Source organism: Lagenorhynchus albirostris, chromosome 6, assembly GCF_949774975.1.
Source record: "Lagenorhynchus albirostris chromosome 6, mLagAlb1.1, whole genome shotgun sequence".
NCBI lineage: Eukaryota > Metazoa > Chordata > Mammalia > Artiodactyla > Delphinidae > Lagenorhynchus > Lagenorhynchus albirostris.
In genome coordinates, this window is record NC_083100.1 from 8,775,918 (window position 1) to 8,799,810 (window position 23,893).

Consider the following 23,893-nt stretch of genomic DNA (forward strand, 5'->3'; position numbering starts at 1 on the left):
TTCCTTTCTAGGACGGGTGACAGACCTCAAGGGCCAGAGGGGAAACAGGTGAAACACTGTGCAGTTAGCTGACAGTGAGGCCACCTCCTCACCTAACAGGCCCTCCTCCATCCCAGCAGCAGGGTATATATATGCGGAGTCATACACACACTTAAGTGATAAAAAGAGCACATCTTCATGACGTGGAAGGATATAAAGTCTTACAGCTCCTATGCACCTCCATAGAGCTAGCTTCTAGAAAGTTCACAAGTGGTATATGTGTGTGTGTGTATATATATATATATATATATATATTTTTTTTTTTTTCCTTGCTCAGCCACCTGCTTTACGCTAATTATAGATCTTGGAGAACTTTACACATCAGCACAAATAGATCTACTTCATTCTTTGTAATGGCAACAAAATATTGCATTTCTCTTTTTAAAACTAATTCTTCATCTGAAGGTCTTTGGTTTCCAGTTTCTTGCTATTACAGCAATAAACATCCTCGTACATATATTTCTGTATACTTGTTTGAGTATACCCATAGGGTAATTTCCCCGGGGTGAAATGGCTGCGTCACACACATTGCATTTTACAATCTGAAATTTTACAATGTGATTCTTGTCAAACCAATTTACTGCCACTATTTTTTTTTTTTTTTTTTTTTTTGCGGTATGCGGGCCTCTCACCGTTGTGGCCTCTCCCGTTGCAGAGCACAGGCTCTGGACGCGCAGGCTCAGCGGCCATGGCTCATGGGCCCAGCTGCTCCGCGGCATGTGGGATCCTCCCGGACTGGGGCACGAACCCATGTCCCCTGCAGCGGCAGGCGGACTCTCAACCACTGCGCCACCAGGGAAGCCCCTACTGCCACTATTGATACAAGAAGACTTATACACACTTGGGAAGACTGGGCATTATTAAACTTAAACAAAACAAAACCACAAAACCAATCTCTCCTAATCATACTATGAGACCAGCAAAACTTTAACACAAAAGCCTGAAAAGGACAGTATGAAAAAGGAAAATTACAAGGTGAATTCCCTTTAAAGTCAAGAATAAAACAAGATTTGTAACTATTTCCATGGTACCAGAGCTCCTAGTCAGGGAGGTAAGATAAGAAAAAGAAATAAAAGTTTTAATTATTTGAATGGAAGAAACAAGATCTATTTATAGTCAATACAATTGCTTATATCAAAAACACAAAAGGATCGTTGGGTAACCTCTCAGAATAAAAAAGACGGCTTGGCAAATTTGCTGGATCAATAGTCAAAAATAAATTACATTTCTACACACTAGCAACAAAGAGTTATAATTAATAATTATAATATCAACAGTATAAGAGATTTAGGAATCAATGTAATGAAAACTGTGCAAGACCTCTACGAAAAAAGTATGAAACTGTATTGGAAGATATTAAAAATCCAAATAAATTTTTAAAATACCATGTTCATGTATCAGGACACTCAGTATTATAACAATTTCAATTCTCTCCAAGTGGATCTATAGATTTAATATGAGTTCAATAAAAACCTCAACAGAACGTTTTGTAGAACTCGATAAATTGTTTCTGAAATGCATATGAAAGCAAAAGCGTAAGAACAGTCATGGCACTGCTGGAGCAAATTAAGGTGGGAGACGTGCACAGTCAGATGTGCACGTCTTATTTTAACTGTGGTTATGGCTCAAATAATAAACCCAATAGGACAGACTAGAGAGCCCAGAAATAGACCTTATGCATATGGAAACTAGATCATTGCAGGCACACACTGCAGCTCAGTGAGGAAAGGAAAATAATCCACGTCGAAGAGAACAAATGATTATTCCTACCTCACACCATACCAGGGAATAAATTCCAGGGGATTTTAAAATGTAATATATAAAACTTTAAAAGGAATAGAAGAAAATATAGGATAATCTCTTTTCATTCTTGGGATAGGATGGATTTCTGAAACAAGGTGCACAAAACCCTAACCAAAAATAAGAAGATGGATACATTTGACTACATTAAAATCAATAATTTCTGCTTAGGAATTCCCCAGTGGTCCAGTGGTTAGGACTCCGAGCTTTCACTGACGAGGGCCCAGATTCAATCCCTGGTTGGGGAACTAAGATCCTGCAAGCCATGTGGCATGGCCAAGCAAAAGACAACAACAACAAAATCAATAATTTCTGCTCATCAAAGAGGTCACAACGAAAAGTGATAAGACAAGTCACAAAGTTGGGTAAGGTATTTGCCACACATCAATGATAAACTATATAAAGAACTTCTACAAGATAATAAGAAGAAAATGAAGCATCCAATAGAAAAATAGGCCAGAGAACACAAACAGGCATTTTATATAAAAGATCCCATACACATATGAAACTTGACTCACTTTCCTAGTAATCAGGGAAGTGATAATTGAAACCATAATGAAACACCATTTTACTCTCAATCCATGGACAAAAAATCCCAAGTGTTGTTAATATTAAGTGTTGGCAAGAACTTGGAACAAGGAGGATGCCTATGCAGTACAGGTGGGAATGTGAATTGGTTCAACTCATAAGAAACAATCTGGTAGAGTTTTTTTTTTAATATTTATTTATTTGGTTGCACTGGGTCTTAACTGCGGCAGGCAGGCTCCTTTAGTTGCGACTCAAGGGCTCCTTAGGTGCAGCACGTGGGCTCCTAAGTTGTGGCATGCATGTGGGATCCAATTCCCTGGCCAGGGACTGAACCTGGGCCCCCTGCATTGGGAGCACGGAGCCTTAACCACTGTGCCACCGGGGAAGTCCCCAATCTGGTAGAATTTTTGTGAGTTGGCCATTTGCGTACTATGTGGCCCAAAGATTCCTTTTCTAGGGAATACAGGTGCATATTAATAGAGAAACCCTTGCAGAGGTGACCAGAAGCCTTGTAGAAGAAGTGTTCATTAACGCATTGTTGTAATAATAGTAAAAAGTCAGAAAGAACCCAAATATTCATTGTTAAAATAGGCAATTAAATTATATATTCACATAGTGCATTGACACATAGCAGTACAAATGAATTAAATACTGTTACAGGTGTCACCATGGCTGAACCTTAGAAACACAAGGTTGAGGGGAGGAAAACAAATCAGGGAATAATCCATGTATTTTATCACTACTTTTATATTATTCAAATCCAAGGAAAACTACATTAAGAGCTTCATAGATATGTGGCTATAAAGACTTTTAAAGCAAAGCAGAGAAACTCAGGATAGGAGTTACCTGGATTCGTTCATTAATATACAAAGATTGGCTTAATAGATGGAAAATTGGTATATTTTCATGATCGTCTTTGGATCTAAAAATAGATGTATCTTTAATGTCCCTCATAGGATATAGAAGTGGGGCGGGGGGGGGGAAGTAGAGGCTGGGATGATGTGGGAGCCTCTGAACATGGGAGCCAACAGTTCGTGTCACCCCTGAGCATGAATGCCTCTCCCCATATTGGGAGGTGGTCTACTTCTCCTCCACTTAAATCAGGGCTACTTTGGTGCCTTGCTTTGACCAATAATGCACTAAAGTAATATTCTGGATCTTCAGATTCCAGGCTTTGAAAGGACTGGCAGCTTACCCTTCCCCTCACTTGGAGCTCAGTTGCCAAGCTGTAAGGAAGGCCAGGGTATTGATTGGCACTCATCTGTAGCCATACCCTGGACGGCAGGGTATGCCTCCAGCGGAGTGCAAAGCACGAGGCAGCCCCTAGCCCACCAGGGCTAACGTCAGTCAGTGTGGAACTCAGCCATCCTGCAGAATTAAGTCCTGGGGTGGTTTGTTCTGCAGAAGCAAGGGGAGACGGACATGCAAAGAGTTCAGTGATATTGGCAGTCTTGTTTCGTGGGTTGGCTGTGGGGTCACCGTACTTCATAACTTACATGCTGGTGATTTAGATAGAGTATTCTGTACGTATTAAGTGCTTCACAATATAAAATATGAAAAACCCCCAACTTATCAGATTGTATCTCCCTAGTTTTGATTTGTATTTTCTATGCAACTGTGATTAAACATCTGTTCGCGTTTGAGCAACGATCCATTTGTATTTCCCTGTGAACTGCCTGCTCCTATTCGTTGCCCCTTTATCTATTGGGTTATTCATTTTTTCATATCGATTTATAAGAACTTAGCATATTAAGGAAAATAGCCCTTTCATGTCCTGTGTTTCTAAAATATCTCCCCCAGTTTGCCACTTATAAAACTTTTGACTTTGTGGTATGTTCTGTTGCACAAAAATTTTAATTTTTTATTAGTCCCAGTTATTATTACTGGTAGGTATCATGCTTAAAAAGACTACCCTCCTTCAAGATGATCTTTTAAATCATCTCAAGTACTTTTAAGATTTCATTTCATACTTAAAACCTTTGAATTAATTTTGTTACAGGGAAGCAGGACCCAGGTTAATTTTTTTGTCAAAATGACTAGCCAGTTGTTCCAATAAAGAACCCACACGTACCCCACTAACCTGAATTTCCTTGTATTTAAGTTAACTTCTGGGCACTCCACTGTGTCTCATTGATCTTTGCTACACCAAAGTCTTTAATTCTACTAGGTTTTATATTTGGAGACTGTTCTCCACCCCCCCACCCCCCCCACCCCGCTTTTCAGGATTTACCTGGCTATCCCCCATGTTTACTTTCCTCAAATAACTGAATGTGTCAGTTAAAGAATAAGCCCTGTTGGCATTTTAATTGTGACTGCGTTGCATTTAGATTGGGAAATGTAACAGAACCCAACATCTCTGCAAGATTGCATTTGCATCTGAGAACAAGGCGTGTCTGCACTCATTTGAATCTTTTACTTCCTTCGCAGGATTACCTAGTCTGTGAGCCAAGGGTGTAGACACCCATCCTCGCCCCAAGGGCAGGACCCAGGTCGCACCTCTGGGGTCCACTCAGCTAAGGCTCCAGGCAGCTCCCACACCCTTCTTCTCTGCAGCATGTGACCCTGTGACTCATGTCAAACCCTACCTCAGATCCACCGACATGGTTACTAATCGCCCAGAAAGTGTGGCGACACCGTCCCTGTGCTTAAGGACAAGCAATAATGATGTCATCTTCCGTGTAGAACTGAACCGGTGGTTTAGAGGCACTTAAAAGCAGCCAGGCCTTGGGCAAGTTGCATGATCTGCGGTCCCTTTCCTCCTCCCTTGCCTGTAAACTGAATCTACCTGTCGGAGAGTGACAGAACGAAGGGGACACCTACGTTCCATGGCTGAACCTCGGAGCAGGCCCACCTCTTCAGGGGCCAGATGCCAAGCCCTGTGAGTGAGCTTCTCCTTCCTGTCGCTCCCACCACGCCCACCTGCCCCCCCACCGCCCCCAGGGACACCTGCCCAGCCTACGGGTTGGAGGGCACCCGTCACCAAGCCGACACCCCGCCCCGCGCTCCCCACCCGCCTTTCCCAAGCCAAGCTGACACCCCTCCCCGCGCCCCCCACTCGCCTTTCCCAAGCCGGAATCACAAGTCAAAGATGTGTATTGTTCGACAGACACTTCTGAAAAGAGATCTAATTGAGAAAATATACAAGGCATTTAAGAGTCTCATCTCCAGCGAGCACCGAAGTCTGACTGGAGGCGTCGGAGCCCTCCTCTTCAGGGCTCAGGGCTGAGAAGGTTAGCACATCGAATCATCAGTAAAAACATGCAAAAGTGAGAAGGAAACGGAAAATAACGCTGTGTTCCCCCAAAGCAGAAGGGGATGGAATTTCAGAGCAAGGAGGCAGGGTGTACAAGTATCAGGTGGCTCTCCCTCCCTTCCCCCGGTTTTCCTCTCAAACGCCCCCGAGCAGAAGAAAGCAGGGAGCCCCGCCCACTCGGCAGGACCCACGGTGCATCCCTGCTCCGTGCTCAGCCCGCGGGGCTGCCCGTGGACAGGAAGACATCTCCCCACTTCTGCCCTGTTCCTTCTCTGGCTGTGGCTGCGGGGGACCCCGCTTGTGCTCCTGGGGGGCCAGGGCCCCCAGCCCTGGCTCCTTCCTTCTTTGGTTCCACCCGGAGATTGTGCTTGACGGATTCATCCCACCCCCCAAACTCCAGGCTCCCACTGGTGGGCTGAAGGCACTGACAGGAGTCCTGGGGAGACCCCCAGGACAGCCACCTTCCCCTGTGCTCTGGGCGGGTCCACCCCTGGGTACCTTCCCTCCAGCCTCAGCTCAGGCCCGGGACAGGGGTGGGAGTGTGCTGTGCACGGAAAGAAGCCTCTCAGACCTTTCTCAGCTGTGCAGACGTTCCTGAACCCCACTCCACCCCCCGCCCCCAGCCCGCCCCTCGCCAGAGCCCCAGCATGCCTGGCCGTTCCCTCCAGTCCTCCCCCTTGGGCTGCCAGTGCAGCTGTGGGCCAGGCCCCCGGGGACCTGACCTCAAGATGGTGGTCACAGAAACCATCTTGGGGCGCCCCCTCCATCCCCCAGACTCAGGAGGTCAGCAGAGGGTGAGGCCTTGAGAGGTCACAGCTCTGGTACAGGGAGGCGGGCAGGGCTGGAGAGAAACGGGAAGACACGTCACATCTATGGAAAGGCGTCCAAAGTACAAGCTAAGCAAGGGGAAGGGCCAGAGTGGCCAGAAGAGAAAATGGAAGAGGGAAGGGGCGGGGCCTGGAGGGAGGGGCGGGGCTTCACGCCACCCCGCAGATGAGCGTCTCGACCACGAAGGTGTTCTCGAAGTGGCGGATGGCGTTGCAGTTCTTGGCCCCTCGCTTGTTGATCCCTGGGAGAGAACAGAGAAATCCCAGTGAGGCCTGTGTCCTGGCCTAGAACTGTCTGGGCCACAAAGGCCACCAGCCTCAGAGCCTGAGCAGGGCCTCAGGACCCGGGCCGGGGAGGAGGAGGCCCAGGAAATGAAACCCAGATTCACCCAGAGACAGCGCGGTACAGCGGCATGAGCTCAAAAGCTGGAGTCAGACCTCCCAGCTCTGCCACCTTCTTGCTGTGAGACCTCAGAGGTGCTTCTTAACCTCTCTGTGCCTCCATTTCCTCATCTTTAAAAGGGGCGGCAAGAATAATGATGACAAGGATAAGGATGATGGTAACTTACACTCTCTTAGGAGGACATAAAGAGTGTAAAGCAGGGGGCTTCCCTGGTGGCGCAGTGGTTGAGAGTCCGCCTGCCGATGCAGGGGACGCGGGTTCGTGCCCCGGTCCGGGAAGATTCCACATGCCGTGGAGCGGCTGGGTCCGTGAGCCATGGCCGCTGAGCCTGTGCGTCCGGAGCCTGTGCTCCGCAGCGGGAGAGGCCACAGCAGTGAGAGGCCCGCGTACCCGCAAAAAAAAGAGTGTGAAGCAGTGCCTGGCACGTAGTACGTGCTCATTAGCTGTTATAACTGCTGCTACAATCTGAGCTCTGACAGCTGGTCTGCAGCTTCGCTGCCAGGCACTGCCAGAGGGTGGCTATGGTCTGGAGCTCAGGGCAGGGGCCAAGGTGGGTGGAGTCTGCCACTCACGCCTCCGGGTGGCCCTGCGCCGCAGCCGGTAGGTGTCCTTCCCGCTGCACAGGTGGTAGATGAAGGAGCCCAGGGCCTCCTTGTCACTGACATGCTCCGTGACCACCATCTCCTCCTGGATGATGTACGTCTGTGGGAGGTAGGTACCCCTCTGCAAAGGGAGTGGCCACAGCACTGGGTCAGTACCAGGGCTCGCCACTCTCGGTCCCCGACTGCCCATTGCGCTCACCTCCCTCCTTCTGCTAGCTTGAGCCGAGCCCCCCCAGCGCCTGCAGTGCCCATCCAACACGCCCACCCCCTCATCCACAGGCCGCATGGCTCGCCTTTCTGACGTGCCTAGGCACTTTCTGCACCTGCACCTGCACTGCCGTGAGTCACGTGTGTGCAAGTCTGGTCTCCCACCCTAGGGGGAGCGCTCCTCGGGGGCAGGGCCCACATCACCTCCCTGCACTGCTGACACGGGGCGACGTGGCGCATGGCCATGAACACTAAGGAAGCTGGTCTTGGGGTTCTTCCCAAGTGAGGGAGGCAGAAGTGGGAGGCTGGTGGGGGGCAGAAAGGAGAGGTGTTGACTCTGAATGTGGGAGAAGGGAGCTGGAGGTGGGGGGACCAACCTGGGGTGCTGGGTACAGCTGACAGCAACGCCCAGGCCCCCCATCCTTCCCTTGTCTCATGGAGGGAGGACAAGGGAGAGAAGATGCTGCCGGGGCCCTGCTCACCTTCACATTCATGAGGAGCTCCCAGAAGTTGCGAGGGGGCAGCACGATGGTGGTGTTGAGCTCAATGACATAGCACTTGTCCAGGGAGATGTCGTGATAGGCAGTGAGACCCTGAACAGGAAGAGGGGGCCGCGTCAGTCTCCGCAGGTGAGGGACTGGCCCCGGAGGGCTGTATGAGGCACGAACCCCACCGCACCCATGACGCACCCAGATTCCTCAGCACCGGGGCGGGGACCCCTTCTCCCACTCCTCTCCCAGCCTGTGTTTGTAGAAGGTTCCACTCACTAGATGAAAACACTAGTAAATGCTTCGGTTGTGACAAGGATTCTTCTTGGGGGTATACAGCCGAGGTTCGAATTTCAGAGCAACGTCCCCCCTGTGCATCTCACCAAAGCTGGGAGGTCCCGCCACCCCTATGGACAGCCTGGACCCTCAGCGAGAGATGCCCCTCCCAATCCCGTGTGCTGCAACTCGATAAGATGTCAACACGGAAACAGCTCAGTAAAAAGGAACACTGGCCTCGCCTGTTCCAGCCAGCATCCGCAGCTGGCAGGTGGCCAAGGAGAAAATCAACCGTGACTAGTTCACATTCAGTGATAACCGCATGACATATATGATAAAAGCGGTCTCTTTAAATCCCTGATTGACCTAAACCATAGATATCTACTCCATGGTTTATATTACACGGTATGTACTCCAAGTCTGTACAAGGGGCGTGGGCGTCCTCCTTTCACACCTGTTCCTCCTCGTGGCGCCCCCCTCGCCGCGCCCCCCCCCACCCCCCCAGGTCCCTGGCCGGCCTCACCCGCTGGAAGTCGTGGATGATGTCTGCAGGGTCACCGCCCCCAAACTGGGGCACCGGCACGTTGATGCGCTCGTAGTTCTCCTCGAGGTAGATCTTTACGTCCTCCTCCAGCTCCATGCGGGTGCGGGCCTGCGAGGTCAGGGAGTCCTCGTAGAGGACGCCGCAGTGGAAGAAGTTGTCTCGGGCCAGCTGAGCAAGGAGGGGGGCGGGGGGAGAGAGTCTGGTCACACAGCGCCCTCCGTGAGACCACTGCTGCCTGCCCAACCACTCCCGGCTCTGAAGGCCTGGGGAGGCAGGGAGGATGGGTGACACCCACTTCACAGATGGAGAAACAAAGAAACATGGGGAGTCAGGGAGGGTGAGCCGGGTCTGCCACTTCCTAGGAGGACGACCTCTTTGGGCCTCAGTTTCCCCATCTGTAAAACAAGGTGACCTCTCAGGCCCCTCTGGCCTCCGAGTCCATGAGTCTATGGCTGTGAAATGGGGCAGACCAGCGGGGGGACAGACACCTGAGAAAGAGCCTGGGGTCGGAGGGGTGTCCTCAGGGGCAAACAGGGGGACTCTGGGTTGGACAGGCTGGGCCCTGCAGGGTGCCACCCTCCGCCACCACCAGGGGGTGCTCGCCCGCCCTTCTTGCCCCCTTTGCGGGGCCCTGCAGACCTTGGAGGGAGGAGGGAGGAGCTGAGAGGCAGCCGTTATCAGATTCTGGTGGCGCCGTGTCGAGCCTCAAGCAAGGACCCACCACCTTCCCTGGATCCTGTGCTTCCCGAGGAACCTACACAAACATGGTGTCTCCTATATGAGGGGCACGCCTAATCACTCCATCAGTAAGGGAAGGGAGGGAGGCAGCCTGGCGTGACCGAGGCTACGTGACTGACGGGTGGACCGCGGGCCCCTCCTACTTCTCCAGGGCCTCCTCCAGGTCCGGCCCACGATGGGCAGACACCCCTTTGTCTGTTTTAGTGTAAGCTGTCCCGGGAGGATGAATCATCACACAGGAATCATACTGTCCCAGGGTGTAGACCCAGAGGCTGCTCTGAGGTTCTCCTACTCCCTGGGAATTGGGGTGGGGTGAGGAACCCCAAGAGGGCATGAGGGGGGGCTGGGATCAGAGGGGAGGTCCAGGGCAGGGCCACAGCCGCAACAGGAAAAGGCCCCAGAAAGTGACAACCAGGAACAGGTGGGGAAGCAGGCCGTGGACGGAGGGGAGCTGAGGTGTCAAGGGTAAGGTCACATGGACTGCAAACTCTTTAGTCATTTCCACCGTAGAAAAACTGGATGAGAACAAAGTCAAAGTCCAATGCTTGAGGGTGGGAAGAGGTCACTTGGGTCATAAATGACTGGCAATTCCCAACCTTTTTGTCACCGAGATTCCCCATTCGTTATGTTTATGGTTATTCTATTAAGCAACCTTTCATTTAACTACCTTCAGTTCTGAGAGCTTGGTGGCCCTGCCTCCCTTCCCAGGCCTGGGCTGATCGCAAGGTTGCTGTGACCACGACCAGTTCTTTGGCCCAGCTTCGTGCCCAGATTGGTTGTGTGAGCAGATAACCAGGGTGTGATCATAGGTGGAGATGACTGTCTGTAAGCCACCCTCCACCCTTCATGGTTTATAGCCCAAATGTCCACGCGTGGAATGTAAGTCCTTAGAGCAAGATCCATGGGCACAGGGGCTGGGCTCTGAAGGGATCGCAGAGTTCCAATGTCTGCTGCACCCGAGTTTCTGGTGCTAATGCCCTGGGGTGACGCTGTGGGAAGGGGCTGCGGGCCTCACAGCCCAGATTCCAATCCCGGCTCCCCCATCGCCGACTGTGCTCCTGGGAGAGCTCCCTGTCAGCCTCAGATGCAACCAAAGAGCTAGGTAAGGACACGTCTCCGGAGCCCATGGCAGTCAGAGGACGGGGACCTGGTCCTGTCTCCCGGGCCAAGACCAGAGAGGAGAAGGAGGCAGGTCTTCTGGGCTTGCCCGGGCACCCCTTCCACCTAGGGGGCGTGTCCAGGGCTTCCTGCTGTCCCCTCCTCTCCGCCGTTCACAGGGCCTGATCCTGCCAGCCCACACCCACGGCAAACGCTCGCCCTGCCCTGCCCTCTCTAAAACGCCACTCTTTCTCCAAGGCCCCGCCTCCCTCCGCCCCACCTCACCTGAGCGAGGAAGAAGTATCTGTAGATGTAGACAGAGGCGAACACCAGGCCCATGAGCAGCACGACCATGCCCATCGACAGGTAGCACAGGCCGCCCACAGAGCTCCCCTTCTTGTAGCGGTGGTAGGGGGGCCGCTCCTCCTGTGGACAGCAGTGCAGGGTCAGCCCCGTGGTGGCCCCGCACCCCTAGGAATCCCTGCCACCCCTTTCTGGAAGTGAGACCTCACTCTGCTGGCTGGGAAGGAGCCTTGGAGCAAAGGGAGGGGAGGACGACGCTCAGGACACACAGAGCATCGTCTCTGGAAGGAGAGGAAAGCGTTACCAGGACTCCCCAGCTGTTCCCATCTAAAGAGAAACGGAGCCCCACCTTGGACCCACGGGGACTAAGCGTGTTTTGAATCACCCACGCCATTAGTCCCCTTCATTATACCAGTTGTGACCACGGTAGATTCTTTCAAATGTAGAGGGGGGGGGAGCACAGATATGGCCTTGGTGACTGAGCCAGGCCTAGGAACCTGTAGGAACTGGAGTGACTGGGCAGGCAGGGAGCCGCTGCCCTGGGCAGTGGGGACCAAGGAAGGCTTCGGAGGTAGGAAGTGACAAGATCCACCTGAAAGCTGGAGTGCGCAGAGGGACCGGGATGGGGACAGCGGGGGTGGGGAGCCTGCTGGGCTCTTCCAAGGAAGCTGTGGCAGGAAACGGTCACTGACCAGTGGGGACAGGGCTCTGGGAGGCCCGCAGGGTCTGGGCGCGGGAACTCGCACCCTCCGGCCACCCCGGGCAGAGGCCAGCCTGCCGGGGCGGCGATGGCATCACACGGGCGCTGGTGTCGAGCAGGCTGTCAGAAGCAGGCCCACAGGGTGAAGTCTGGAGGCTTCCGGAAGCCTCTGCCGGGAGGGGAACGTGGCTGCCGGCAGGCGGCCCAGGGCAGGAGGTTCCTCCAGGCTCAGGTCCGGGACAGTAGCTGCAGGACTGCCAAGAAGCAGCAAGCCAAGCGCACCCAACTCCGGTCCGCACACGTCTGGGCCAGTGGCCGGGGGCGTGTGTAAGGCTCAGCAGCCCTGCGTTCCCTGGGGCGCTGGACGGAGAATCTCGTGACTCGGGCTCTTCCCAGCTGTGTGAGCTCGGCCATCGCGCGTCTTTGTGCCCTTCCTCACCGGCACCCCTGCCCTAACCCGGGCCTCCTTCACCCTGGAGATGTTGCAAGAGCCCCAGGCCCGGCTCTGCCTCTGGGATCCATCATTCAATCCCTCCTCCACGGTGTCCGGATGCAGCCAGGCGAGGGTAGAGGCCAGCGCCCCTGCCAACCTCAAGGAGCTGTGGCAGAGGTGGGGGGGCAGGAAGGGAGCCTGGGCCTTCTCACTCCGGCCCTGCCGCTAACCGTCTGCTTAGCGCTCTGTGCCTGCTTCCACTCTTCCCTCATCCTGCTTAGCGGGAGGTCGGCAGTGGGGACATGATGCAGGTCCAAGTTACCCAAGACAGGCCTTTATTCTCAGGGCGCACAGGGGGCCCAGCCTGGTAGGGGCGGGGTGCAGGGCCTGCTGTGCTTGGGGCACATGGGGGTGTGGGACCTGGGCCTCAGGGAGCAGAGGGGCATCCCATCAGAGGGGGCGATGCCTCCCTGCTTGGAGCGCTCCCCTCTCCCCACCCCCTTTCCTCAGGAGAAGGGTAGAAAATGCCCGAAAGACACCCCCCCCATCACGAGGCACATGTGTCACCAGGCCAGTGGCCCCCAGCCTCCAGCACCATGGGATGGAGACACAGGATGGAGGGGTGACCCGGCCCATCCCATACCCCCTCACAGGCTGGGCCATCTGCAGGCCTGGGGCCTCTCCCCACCCTGGCCCTGCTGCAGGGGTGCTGCGATCGAAACCAGAGAAGCACCTGGTGAGACCACCCCCCTGCATGGCACCTCCTCGGCACGCTGGGGCTCCCTGGGGACAATAACCAGGGTCACTAGCACACTTGGGCGGCCACTGCTCACAGGGCCTCCAGGGACAGCTGCCAGGGGGAGGGGGTGGGGGACTGCAAGCGTTTTGACTTTCCAACGGGCTCCCAGGATCAGCCCAGGATGGGGCGACCCGATGACCAAGCTCTGCCAGTGTCTCCAGGAACAAGCCACCCAGGGGCTCCAGCCATCCTCAGTGGCTCCTAAGGAAAGGTGGGTGACGCAGAAGAAAGGCGCCACGCCCACGGGGAATCCTGCCCTGGAGGCACAACATCTGTATTTAGCGAGACCAGTGGGGCTGCAGGGACCCAGAGCCCCCAGCAGGGGCTGCGATCCATGCGTGGGGAACATCCCAGCCTCCGGACCCTCCAACCCTCTGCAGGTCCTCCTGTGAAATGTGAACAGACTCCTCCTGACAGGGTTTTGTTGGGATTAAAGGAGACAGAGACCCTGAAAGCCCTTTGTAAAGGATAAAGTGGTAGATAAAAATAGCAGATCTTTATCAGCTAAAGCTCTCCTTCTTTTTTTTTTAGGGCCACCACGAGCCAGCTGTCGAGGCTGCACAGTGGCCATGCTTTGCTCCTGCAAACCAGAGAAGCAAAAGCAAGCTCATGAGAACCGCTTTTAAAAAAACCAGAAAACAAAAAAAAGTCAATGGGCTACAAAGCAAGAGCCCGAGGGCCAGCTCCACAATTGAGGTTCACAGACAAGGGGAGGCCTACCAGTTCTATAGCTTCCTTTCTGCTCCCGGCTAGGTCAGGTGTTTCTATGTGCCTGGGGGAGGGGCCGGGCAGGGGGGCCAGGCTGCCCCCGGTGGGGAGGCGGTCAGGGAGGACGGAGAGTGGGGAGCGGCTCCAGAGGAAAATGAGGCAAGTGGCTGAGGACAGCCTCCAGCCAGGACCCCTGGATCCCACCCTGTGTCCTCACACGTCTCTGTGGGTGTGCCTGTGAAGGCTGGGGATCCTCCCCTTTCCTAGAGCTGTGGACAATGGCTTCCTATCCTGCTCCTACAGACCCCTCTAGGGCACACCCATGGCTCACGCCCTGCACCCCTCCCTACCTGACACGCAGAGGCCAAACCCCCAGAAGCATCATGGCTGAGCAGGAGGGATGGAAGGGAAAGCAGGACCAGAGGCTGCTGGTGTCCCGGCTTCGAGACAGAGGCACTGGGACCGGGACGTAAAGCCCCAGGTGGGCGGGAGGCCCCTGAATCCTGCCCTCGCTGGCAGTGCTTGAAAGGTCAGCCCCGAGCTGCAGCCCTCAGAGGCCTCTGGGGAGCCTGTAAGCAGCCTGGGCTGGAACCTGGGGCCTCACCCCTTAGGATCCGGGCTGCGCAGCTCACCCAGAATGACAGGAATGACGGCCGAGGGGCCTGCTTCCCGAAGCCCCCAGCTGCTTCACCTGTCATGCTGGAGCCCCAGGAGAAGGCCCCCCCTCCACGGAGCAGTTACCCACAGCCACGCATCTGGGGGCTTCCAGAAAGTAGAAAAATACTGTTTCCATGGCAACTGGGCTTCCTGAGCCACAGGCTTCGCCATGCGCTCGTGTGGGGCACGTGGGCCACATGTCCGGGGACCCGAAAGGGGCCCAGGCCTAGGCCTGCCTGTTTCACGGAGCCTGCAGTGGAGCTCCTTAAATGATTAGGCAAAGCCAGGGCCAGAAGAGCCAGGGGGAACCCAGCCAACTTAAGCATTAACTCAGAAGGCCCGCAGGGCTCATGGACAGAGCTCCCCAGCTACCTTCCCTCGGTAAGGATGTCGAAATGAACCGCAAGCAGAGTAACTACAGTTGCAGGCTGCTCGGAGGCGGCTAGCAGGGGAGCCAGAAATGCAGCCACAGCAGGCCCGGGCAGACGGCTGGGGGCGGGTCTCGCCTCACCTCCCCAGCGCCAGTGCCCCCTCCTCAGCATCTTTCTTTCCCAGGCTGCAGGCCACAAAGGTAAGGGCACCAGTGAGAGAGAAAGAGAGAGACAGACAGACAGAAGCCTAGCAGGGGTGGGGGGACTGGGCCTCTGCCCACGGAGCACGCAGAGCTGTGCTCAGACGTACAGACGTCAGCTGGGTAAATGCTGATAAGGCATCGTGAACTTGCCATCAGGGAAACCCACTCCTGCCCTGGGACCCACCGGTGCCCACGGTGCAGGCCGTGTGAGGAGGAAGGGCACGGACCCCGAGGACACTCTCGACAGCCCTCTGCACTGCTCTGCTTGGCTGGGCCGGGCAGATTCCCTCTTCTGTTCTGTACCTGACAGTCAAGGTAAGACCCCAGAGAACAAAGGCTGGGGGGACGAGAAGCAGAGCTGCGGCTGGAAGGGCTCTCCTGGGGGAGACACAGCGCGGAGACACTGCAGGGGCTGCACTTCCCTGCTCTTACCATAAACATTTTTTTTTATGGTAAGAGAAACATCCTCTGTGGCAATCTGCTGACAGCCTTGAAACATGCAAGGATGGGCCGCGGGGAGAACAGAGAAGAGAGGGAAATGAGAGAGAAAGCAGAAAAGCCACTGCGGCACAAGTCCAAACGCCACAGCCCCTCAGGGAAGGCCCAGGGCAGGCGGGCAAAGGGCAGGACTGTCCATTCACCAAGGTCCTCTTGGCCCAGGCCGCAGGGCTGGCGGCGATGGGGCACTGGGGCAGGAGGACGCCAAGCCCTGCGATCCACCCTCCTGGCCGGCAGGGGACCCTCCCCCAACCGCTCCAGGAGACTCAGCTCCCTCCTGCCCAGGACCTGAGGCCAGGACGGGGAAAGTGAAATCTGATCCCCAGGTATGCGGGTCGGGGGAGGGGGTGACACAGGGGCCATTAATCTAAAGCAAAAGCCAAGGAGAAAATTCCAGCGCTGAGATGACTGTACTGAACACGGTTCTCTCCCCTTGCAGGCCCCCAGCCCGGACTGTTCAGAGTCTCTACATGCCCACACCTGGCTGTGTGTGTGTGTGTGTGTGTGTGTGTGTGTGTGTGTGTGTGTGTGTGTGTGTGTGTGTGTGTGTGTGTGTGTGTGTGTGTGTGTGTGTGTGTGTGTGTGTGTGTGTGTGTGCGCGCTCGTGTGCACACACATGGGGGAGCAAAGACACAGGCAGATCGTAGGGAGAGGGGAACTGGGCTGAGAGGCCCAGGGCAGGCCAGTGGGCCTCCAAAGGGGAAGAATCCAGCCAGAGCGTACTAAGAGGCGGTGCTCCCCGTCCAGCCCACCTTCCAGGCTGGCTGGCTGCCAGCTGCCCATCAGCGCAGGCCCCTCGTCATCTGGGAGGCAAGCACCACATGGGGGGGCAGCTGGAGGCGCAGCTGGACCTTCACACCCATCCCTTCCTGGCCACCGAGGCAGTTCCTTCAGCGGCACGTGTGAGGACAAAATCCTCCTTGTTTCAGTTTTTACTCAGAAGCGGGGGGAGGCCCAATGTGAGAGTGTTCCTGCCGCCCTACCCTGGCCCCTGGGGCCTGCACACAGGTTGAAATTGTATTAGGACAGCTAGAGGGTGGCTCACTGGTGAAAGGCACTCGTGAACTCATCTGTTCATCGAGTGGTCCTTCCAGGGCTTTAAATCTTATTTTCGAGTCCAGTTCAGTAACCAAGGAGGGTTCCAGGGTCACCCTGAGTCGAAACAGACCTTCTGATACGCTTTCCTCCGGCAGGCCCGTCAGCGCGGGACAAACCCAAACGTTCTGTCTTGATGAAGCAGCTCCTGGGGCTCCCAGTCCGCTCGCCCCGGGCCGATGCGGTCCTGGGCTGCTGTGAATGCTGGGCGTCTGCTGAGCTCACTGGGCGAGGTCGGAGGCAAGAATGGGGGGCCTTGCTCTACATTGGGCACTGGATGTGGGGGAAACGTACCCACTGGCCAGGCGAGGCCACAAGAGGCTCACAAGAGCCTCTTCCCAAGGCTCCGATTCCACTAGGCGACTGGCAGAGCCAACATGCGACACCCCAAAGCCCCCCCTGATCCCCTGAGGGCCAGTGAGCTGTGAAAGTTTACTAATAAGCAGATCTGTCCTAAAGGGGCTGGGATTTTTATCTTCCTCCAGGGGCCCCATCGCTCCCCCTTGCCAATTAAGACAGCCAGAAGACCCTACCCAACTAACAAGGGCTGGGTGCGAGGCACACTCAGCAGGCTCGAAGCCATTGAAAACAGCACAGGGAAAACGTTGATATTTCCATTTCACGCTGGATGAGGGGGAAGAGAGGACGCTTGACTTTGGAGCCAGAAGCTGGATGTCAGTTACCGCCAAGGCGACGCTGGCATCTGCCATCCCGCTTGACACCCGTCAGCTGCTGCCAGAGGATGTGGCACTCCTGTGAGATTCGGCAGACCTTCTGATGGGTTTGAAATCCATCCTTCCACCGTCCGGCTGGTCCTCCCTCCTGCCCGAATCCTATAGCTTTTGGAGGCAGGGTCCAGTTTTCCAGGCCTCAGCTGGGTGCCTGGCCCTGGGAGTAGCAGCTGGGAGAAGACAGGAGTGGGTGTGCTGCCTTGGGCCCCCAGCCCTGCACCCTCCAGGGGCTAAGTGGAAGGGAGGAAGGAGGTTTAAAGGGTCCCCTGCAAACTTTTAAAGCTGCAGGCCATGCCTTCAAATATGAAGTGTCCCCACCCCCAACTAAGCATCAGAAGAAGATGGAGCTGCTCTGGTGGCGGCGGCAGAGCACCCCACCCCCTGGAAACCCAGCCCCGGGGCTCACTGATGCTGCAGCGACCACACCAGGGCAGGGGAGCGTGCCAAGGCTCTTCCTGGAATTCCTCACTTAGGTATCTTTGCTCTGGCTATAACACCCACCTCTGAGGACCCTCTCCTGTGTCCTCTCTTCCAGGGCACAGGTCATCCTGAAGCACCCACCCTCCCATACCCCCCCCCAGCAAGGTTTAGTTTGAGCCATCATCTTGGGGAGGGGCCTTGGCGCTGAGGAAGACTTCCCACGGGGGGGAACGGGAGCTTGGTGCGCCCCAAGAACGCCAGGAGCGACGGCCGCGTGGAAGCAGCGTAGACACCTCTGCCGAGACACTATAGAGCCAGGCTGCACAGCTCTCTCTCCCTCCCCTCCTGGCCCGCCACGCGTCCTGCCCCCTCTGGGCCCTCCCCCGGTCGGACTCCACGCAGCTCAGACAGTTTTCCACGGCGGAAATGCCTCCTCTCCCCCAGGCCGGAGGGAAAGGGGAGGAGGGGAGGCCGCTGGAGGGGGCGGGGTGCACCGAGGCCCGCCTCCACAAAGCGCAGCCTGGGTGCTAGAGGGCACCAGGGCACCGCGGAGTGGAGGGGGTAGCCCAGTGCGCGAGGGAGCCGGGAGAGGAAGGAAGAGGGCAGGAAGGCCCAGGCGGCAGGGGGGGCGGTGGGATCAGGGCACCCAGCCTCGTAACCCTGAATCTCGAACCCCGGACGTGCGGCCAGGCGGATTCTGGTTTATCTCCATTTCATGTATCATCACTTTCTGGTCCACCAATTCAGGTGCAGACCAACAGCACATCCCTTGGCCCCAGCAGTCCCCCGTTTGGGACGCAATCAATAGTCCCGCTCCCTTCGTTGGCACCAGAGCCCCTCTCCCCATTCCCCACCAATCACAACCCACCGCCCTACTTTGGGGAAACAATGTCCAACCCTCCTCCCATCCCCCACCTGGGGACTCGACCCGCGGCCCCTCCTCCATGATTGGAACCAGACACACATACCCTCACCGACATTCCTCGAACCTCTCCGGACCAGCTCCCTCCCCTATTCTGGGGCCAGGCGCCTAGGGCTCGGTCCACTTTTGGAAGAGACCTTGAGCGCTTCCTCACCTGGGACCATCGACTCGGAGCCCCTCCCATTCTTCAGACTTATGCTTTCGGCTGCCGCAGAGGGCCAGGACCCAAGGCCCCTCCCCATTCTGGGATGGATGACCCATTCCGGAATCCCACCCCCGCTCCGCTCGAGACTCCGGGGTCCCGATGCGCCTCGGGCAGTCGCCGGGGCCGGCAAGGCGCGCTTCGACCCCCCGTCCCTCTCACCCGAGACGGCGTCAGCAGGATCTCAGCGGCTGGGGCGGGCGCCGGGGCCGAGGCCGAGGCCGAAGCCTTGTCGGCCTTGTCGCCCTTGATACCGGCCACCGCGGGCTGGAAGCTGATCTTCACCATGGCTGCGCCGGGCCGCGCGTCCGCCCTGCAGCCTCCGGCCGTGCAGCCACTCTCTGTGCAGCCTCTATCTGTACCACAGCCGCTCGCTTCTCCGCAGGCACCGGAAGTTTGGATCGCGTTGGGTCCTTTTCTCTAACCCCACCCCCAGCCCGCCCCGCCCCCGCCCCCCCCAAGGGAGGGCCTTGGCGCCCTGCGCGCCTGCGCCCCCCTCCCGCTAGCTGGGCTCGCAGTGACCGCTGCCGGGCGCGCTGCTCGGACCTGGGGAAGTCTAAGGTTCCCTTAACCACTCACTCACTCACTCCATCCATCCATCGCATCCATCCATCCATCCATCCATCCAATCAGGCATGGACTCAGTCCCCATCGCTGCTTTATCCCTTCCAGCTGCCTCTCCAAGACCAGCATCTCCAGAACATACAGTCTTTGTTAAAACCGTGTTTGCCAGGCAAATGCATCTTCTAGACAAGCTCCCCGTGCCCTCTATCCCACTTCATACCCTCCTCTTTGGAAATGCTGGAGCCCCCACTGAACCTGCCCACACCGCTCCCTCCTCCCACTTCCTTTTCCGACGTGTCCTGGGCCCTGGCAGGAGGCTTCAGGGCCAGGTGCCCAATTGCTTGCCTTTATCCTGCATCCTGCATCCATCTACACCACCTTCATTCTCCATCATCCTTTTTCCTTCACCCTTAATTCCTGCAGAACCTTCCTGGGGGTGCATGCGGAGGACACTGGAAGCAGAGAAATGAGGGCAGCCCCTGCTCTTTCACTCTCTTGTGTAACCTGTGGCCTCAGTTGCTGAGTGAAGGGTCCTGTTGGCCATTTCTCACCCACCCAGGAGGATTACGGCAAGTGTGATGGGAAGATCCGCAGGGCAGGGTGTCTGGAGGCTCAGTCCTCATCTCACCTGGGATGCCTTTGGGCTGCTCCACCGCACCCTCACCTGTGACGCGTGCCTCTCCCCATCAACCCAGTTGAGGAGCCAGGATTGGCCCCAGTAGGAAGGTCTCCTGGAATCAACCCCTGCAACAGTTCATTTTAAAACTAAAACCCCAGATGTGAACTTTTACATGTGTTTTACCTCTTTCCCCAAATTGAGTAGTTGAGTGCCGTTCTTAAAAAACATCTGGTTCATTACAATTTAAAGCACTGGTTATTTAAGACTTAACGATGGTAATTAAGCCCTAGAAGGTCAGTGGAGAGGCTTACTGGAAAGGCAGGGGTCTCAGACAAGTGTATCCCCACGACCCTCCGAGTCCTATCAGCTCCCCAGAACTTATTCATCTTATAAATGAAAGTTTGTACCCTTTGACCAACCTCTCCTTATTTCCTCCACCCCCCAGCCTGTGGTAAACACCATGCTGTCTCTGGTTCTATGAGTCAGACTGTTTAAGGTTCTACATACAAATGAGTTCACACGTAGTATTTGTCTTTCTCTGTCTGGTTTATTTCACTTGGCATAACATCCTCCAGGTTCATCCATGTTGTCACAAATGGCAGGATTTTCTTCAGTTTTACAGCTAAATAGTATTTATTTTACATATACACACAGTCCTCCATCAATGGACACTTAGGTTGTTTCCATGTCTTGGCTATTGTGAATAATGCTGCGATGAACATGGGAGTGCGGATATCTTTTCAAGATACTGATTTCATTTCCTTTGGCTAGATCCCCAGTAGCGGAATTGCCAGATCATATGGTAGTTCTATTTTTAACTTTTTGAGGCACCTTCATACTGTTTTCCATAATGGCTATACCTGCTAAGTATATCAAAGAGAGCGTTCTGCTGAAAACTATCAGTAGAAAGAGACAAATCTCTGGAAAATCTAATTAATAAATAGGAGAGAAAATATTAATACATTTCTATATCCTATAGAAAGAAGATGTAACTATAGACAAGGTGGATATTACAAATTATAATGTATTTTATATACAATCATATCTAATATATATATTCTGAAGTGATGATTTTATGGAGAAGTATAAGTGGCCAAACGGACTCAAGGAGTAGAAGGGGGCTTCCCTGGTGGCGCAGTGGTCAAGAATCCGCCTGCCAGTGCAGGAGACACGGGTTTGAGCCCCGGTCCGGGAAGATCCCACATGCCGTGGAGCAACTAAGCCTGTGAGCCGCAACTACTAAGCCTGCACTCTAGAGCCTGCATACCACAACTACTGAGCCCTCATGCCACAACTACTGAGCCCGCACCCCTAGAGCAGGTGCTCCACAACAAGAGAAGCCACTGCAATGAGAAGCCCGTGCACCACAACGAAGAGTAGACCCTGCTCACCGCAACTAGAGAAAGCCCGCGCACAGCAACCAAGACCCAACACAGCCAAAAATTAAAACAAAAAAAAGTAGAAGATCACAATGTCCTATAATAAAGGAAGCTACTGGAAAAAATTCTCAAGCAATTATCTCAAAAAATGGTTCTGAGCAGCCAGACCACTTAAATGGATAATTCTTTCCAACTAAAGCAATAGTTAATTCTACTGATGCTTTGATTAGTTTCAGGTACAATTTATGTCTTCTGATACAAAAATCTGACAAATAAAAGAGAAAAACATAAGTTTAGTTATGAATAGAGATATAAAAATTCAGCAGTACCTCACAAGAACAGTGAAATGGCATATAGGACTTCTCCTAAGAATAAAGACACAGATTTCATGTTTGGAAACCTATTCGGGGAGAAATTGCTTAGTAAAATAATGCTTAAAAGTAATAGTTATTCAAACTTGAAAAGCAGAGAAAAGCATAAAGAAACAAAACAACTATTATGACAAAACCCACAATAACCACTGTTAGTGTTCTGTTATTTTTTCTCCAATATTTCTTACTCTCTGTGTGTGAGTATGTTTGTGCTGTGTGTTTTTTTACAAAACTGGAACCACATTTTGTGTGTATGCCTGTGTGTGTGTGTGTGTGTGTGTGTGTGTGTGTGTGTGTTCTCAACTGAGGGCAATTTTGACCCTCAGGGAACACTTAGCAATGTTTGGTGACATTTTCAGTTGTCACAGTGGGGGAGGAGGAGGGGGCAGGGTAGGTGCTACCAGCCTCTAGTGGGCAGAGAAGCAAGAGATACAGCTGAGCATCCTTTAATGCACAAGACAAAAAATTATCCAGTGTAAAATATCAATAGTGCCAAGGTCGAGAAACCCTGATTAATATCCTTTTTTCTTTTAAAAATAATTTCAGTGTTTTCTCATGTGGTAGGCAGAATACCCACACCCCCCCGCTCCCCAGATCCTAATTTCTGGACCCTGTGAATTTGCTACCTTGCATGGTGAAAGGAACTTTGCAGATGTAATTAAGGTTATGAACCTTAAAATAGGGAGATTATCGTGGATTTTCTGACAAGCCCAGTCTAATCACACAAGCCCTTAAAAAGCAGAGAACTTTCTCCGGTTAGAGTGAGAAAGATGTGGCAAAAGGAGGATGGAGAGAGATTTGAACTATGAGAAGGGCTGGATGCGGCGTTGCTGGTTTGAAGATGATGTGGGCTGGGGGGAGGTGTTGTCAGGGAAACAGGTGCCCTTAAAGCCAGGAGAGAGGCTCCCAGCTGAGAGCAAGAAAACGGAGACCTCCGTCCTACACCCACACAGAACTGAGTTCTGCCAACAACCTGAGTGAGCCTGGGAGAACATCCCCCTCCAGAGCCTCCAGATAAGGAGCCCAAGCTGACTGGAACCTTGCTTTTGACCTCGTGAGGCTAGGCACAGAGGAAACAGCAGAGCCCACCTGTACTGTTGACCTGCAGAACTCTGAGATGAGGAAGCTGGGTTGCACTAAATTTATGATAATATGTTACAGCAGCAATATAAAACAAATACATCTGGCATGATTAAAAATTGTCTCATATTCATGAACCTCTTTGTGTGTAAATCTTTGTCTCATCTCATAGACGTTTTTTTTCAAACATTGCTGTGGTCCTCTCCAGAATTTTTTTTTTCAGTTTATCATCGGCCATATTTGTGAGAAGTGGCTATACTACCTTCGGTGAAGTCATTTAAAATGTGTCCTTTAATTTGATAAGTAAAAACATATACCTCAACATTATAATTTTTTTTTTTTTTTTTTTAGCGGTATGCGGGCCTCTCACTGCTGTGGCCTCTCCCGTTGCGGAACACAGGCTCCGGACGCGCAGGCTCAGCGGCCATGGCTCACGGGCCCAGCCGCTCCGCGGCATGTGGGATCCTCCCGGACCGGGGCACGAAACCGCGTCCCCTGCATCGGCAGACGGACCCTCAACCACTGCGCCACCAGGGAAGCCCAACATTATAATTTTTTAAATTGAAGTATAGTTGATCGACAATATTGTGTTAGTTTCAGGTGTACAGCATAGTGCTTCAGTTATTTTTTCTGATTATATTCCATTATAGGTTATTACAAGATATTGAATATATTTTCCTGTGCTATACAGTAAATCCTTGTTGCTTATCTATTTTATGTAGAGTAGTTTTTAATCTGTTAATCCTATACTCCTAATTTGCCCCCCGCCACCACTTCGGTAACCATAAGTTTGTTTTCTACATCTGTGAGTCTGTTTCTGTTTTGCATATAGATTCATTTGTATTATTTTTTAGATTCCACATATAAGTGATATATAGCATTTGTTTTTCTCTGTCTGACTTCACTAATCATGATATTCTCTAGGTCCATCCATGTTGCTGCAAATGGCAATATTTCATTCTTTTATATGGCTGAGTAATATTCCATTGTATATATACCACATCTTCTTCTTCTTCTTTTTTTTTTTTTTGCGGT

General features: G+C 53.6%; 1 protein-coding gene across 2 annotated transcripts; it reads right to left on the bottom strand.

Moving 5' to 3' along the window:
• Nucleotides 1-6,251: 6,251 nt before the first annotated feature.
• ITM2C (integral membrane protein 2C) lies at nucleotides 6,252-19,248 on the bottom strand. Of its 2 annotated transcripts, XM_060151245.1 has the most exons (6): nucleotides 19,008-19,247; nucleotides 11,089-11,229; nucleotides 8,947-9,135; nucleotides 8,142-8,252; nucleotides 7,423-7,573; nucleotides 6,252-6,689 (listed from the first exon to the last, which is right to left on the bottom strand). In XM_060151245.1, the coding sequence occupies exons 1-6, from the start codon at nucleotides 19,131-19,133 to the stop codon at nucleotides 6,598-6,600; spliced, it is 810 nt and encodes a 269-aa protein (XP_060007228.1). In that variant the 5' UTR covers nucleotides 19,134-19,247; the 3' UTR covers nucleotides 6,252-6,597. The 2 variants fall into 2 exon arrangements, with proteins under 2 accessions (XP_060007228.1, XP_060007229.1); XM_060151246.1 differs by lacking the exon at nucleotides 11,089-11,229 and having other exon boundaries at nucleotides 19,008-19,248.
• Between the last annotated feature and the right edge of the window lie 4,645 nt (nucleotides 19,249-23,893).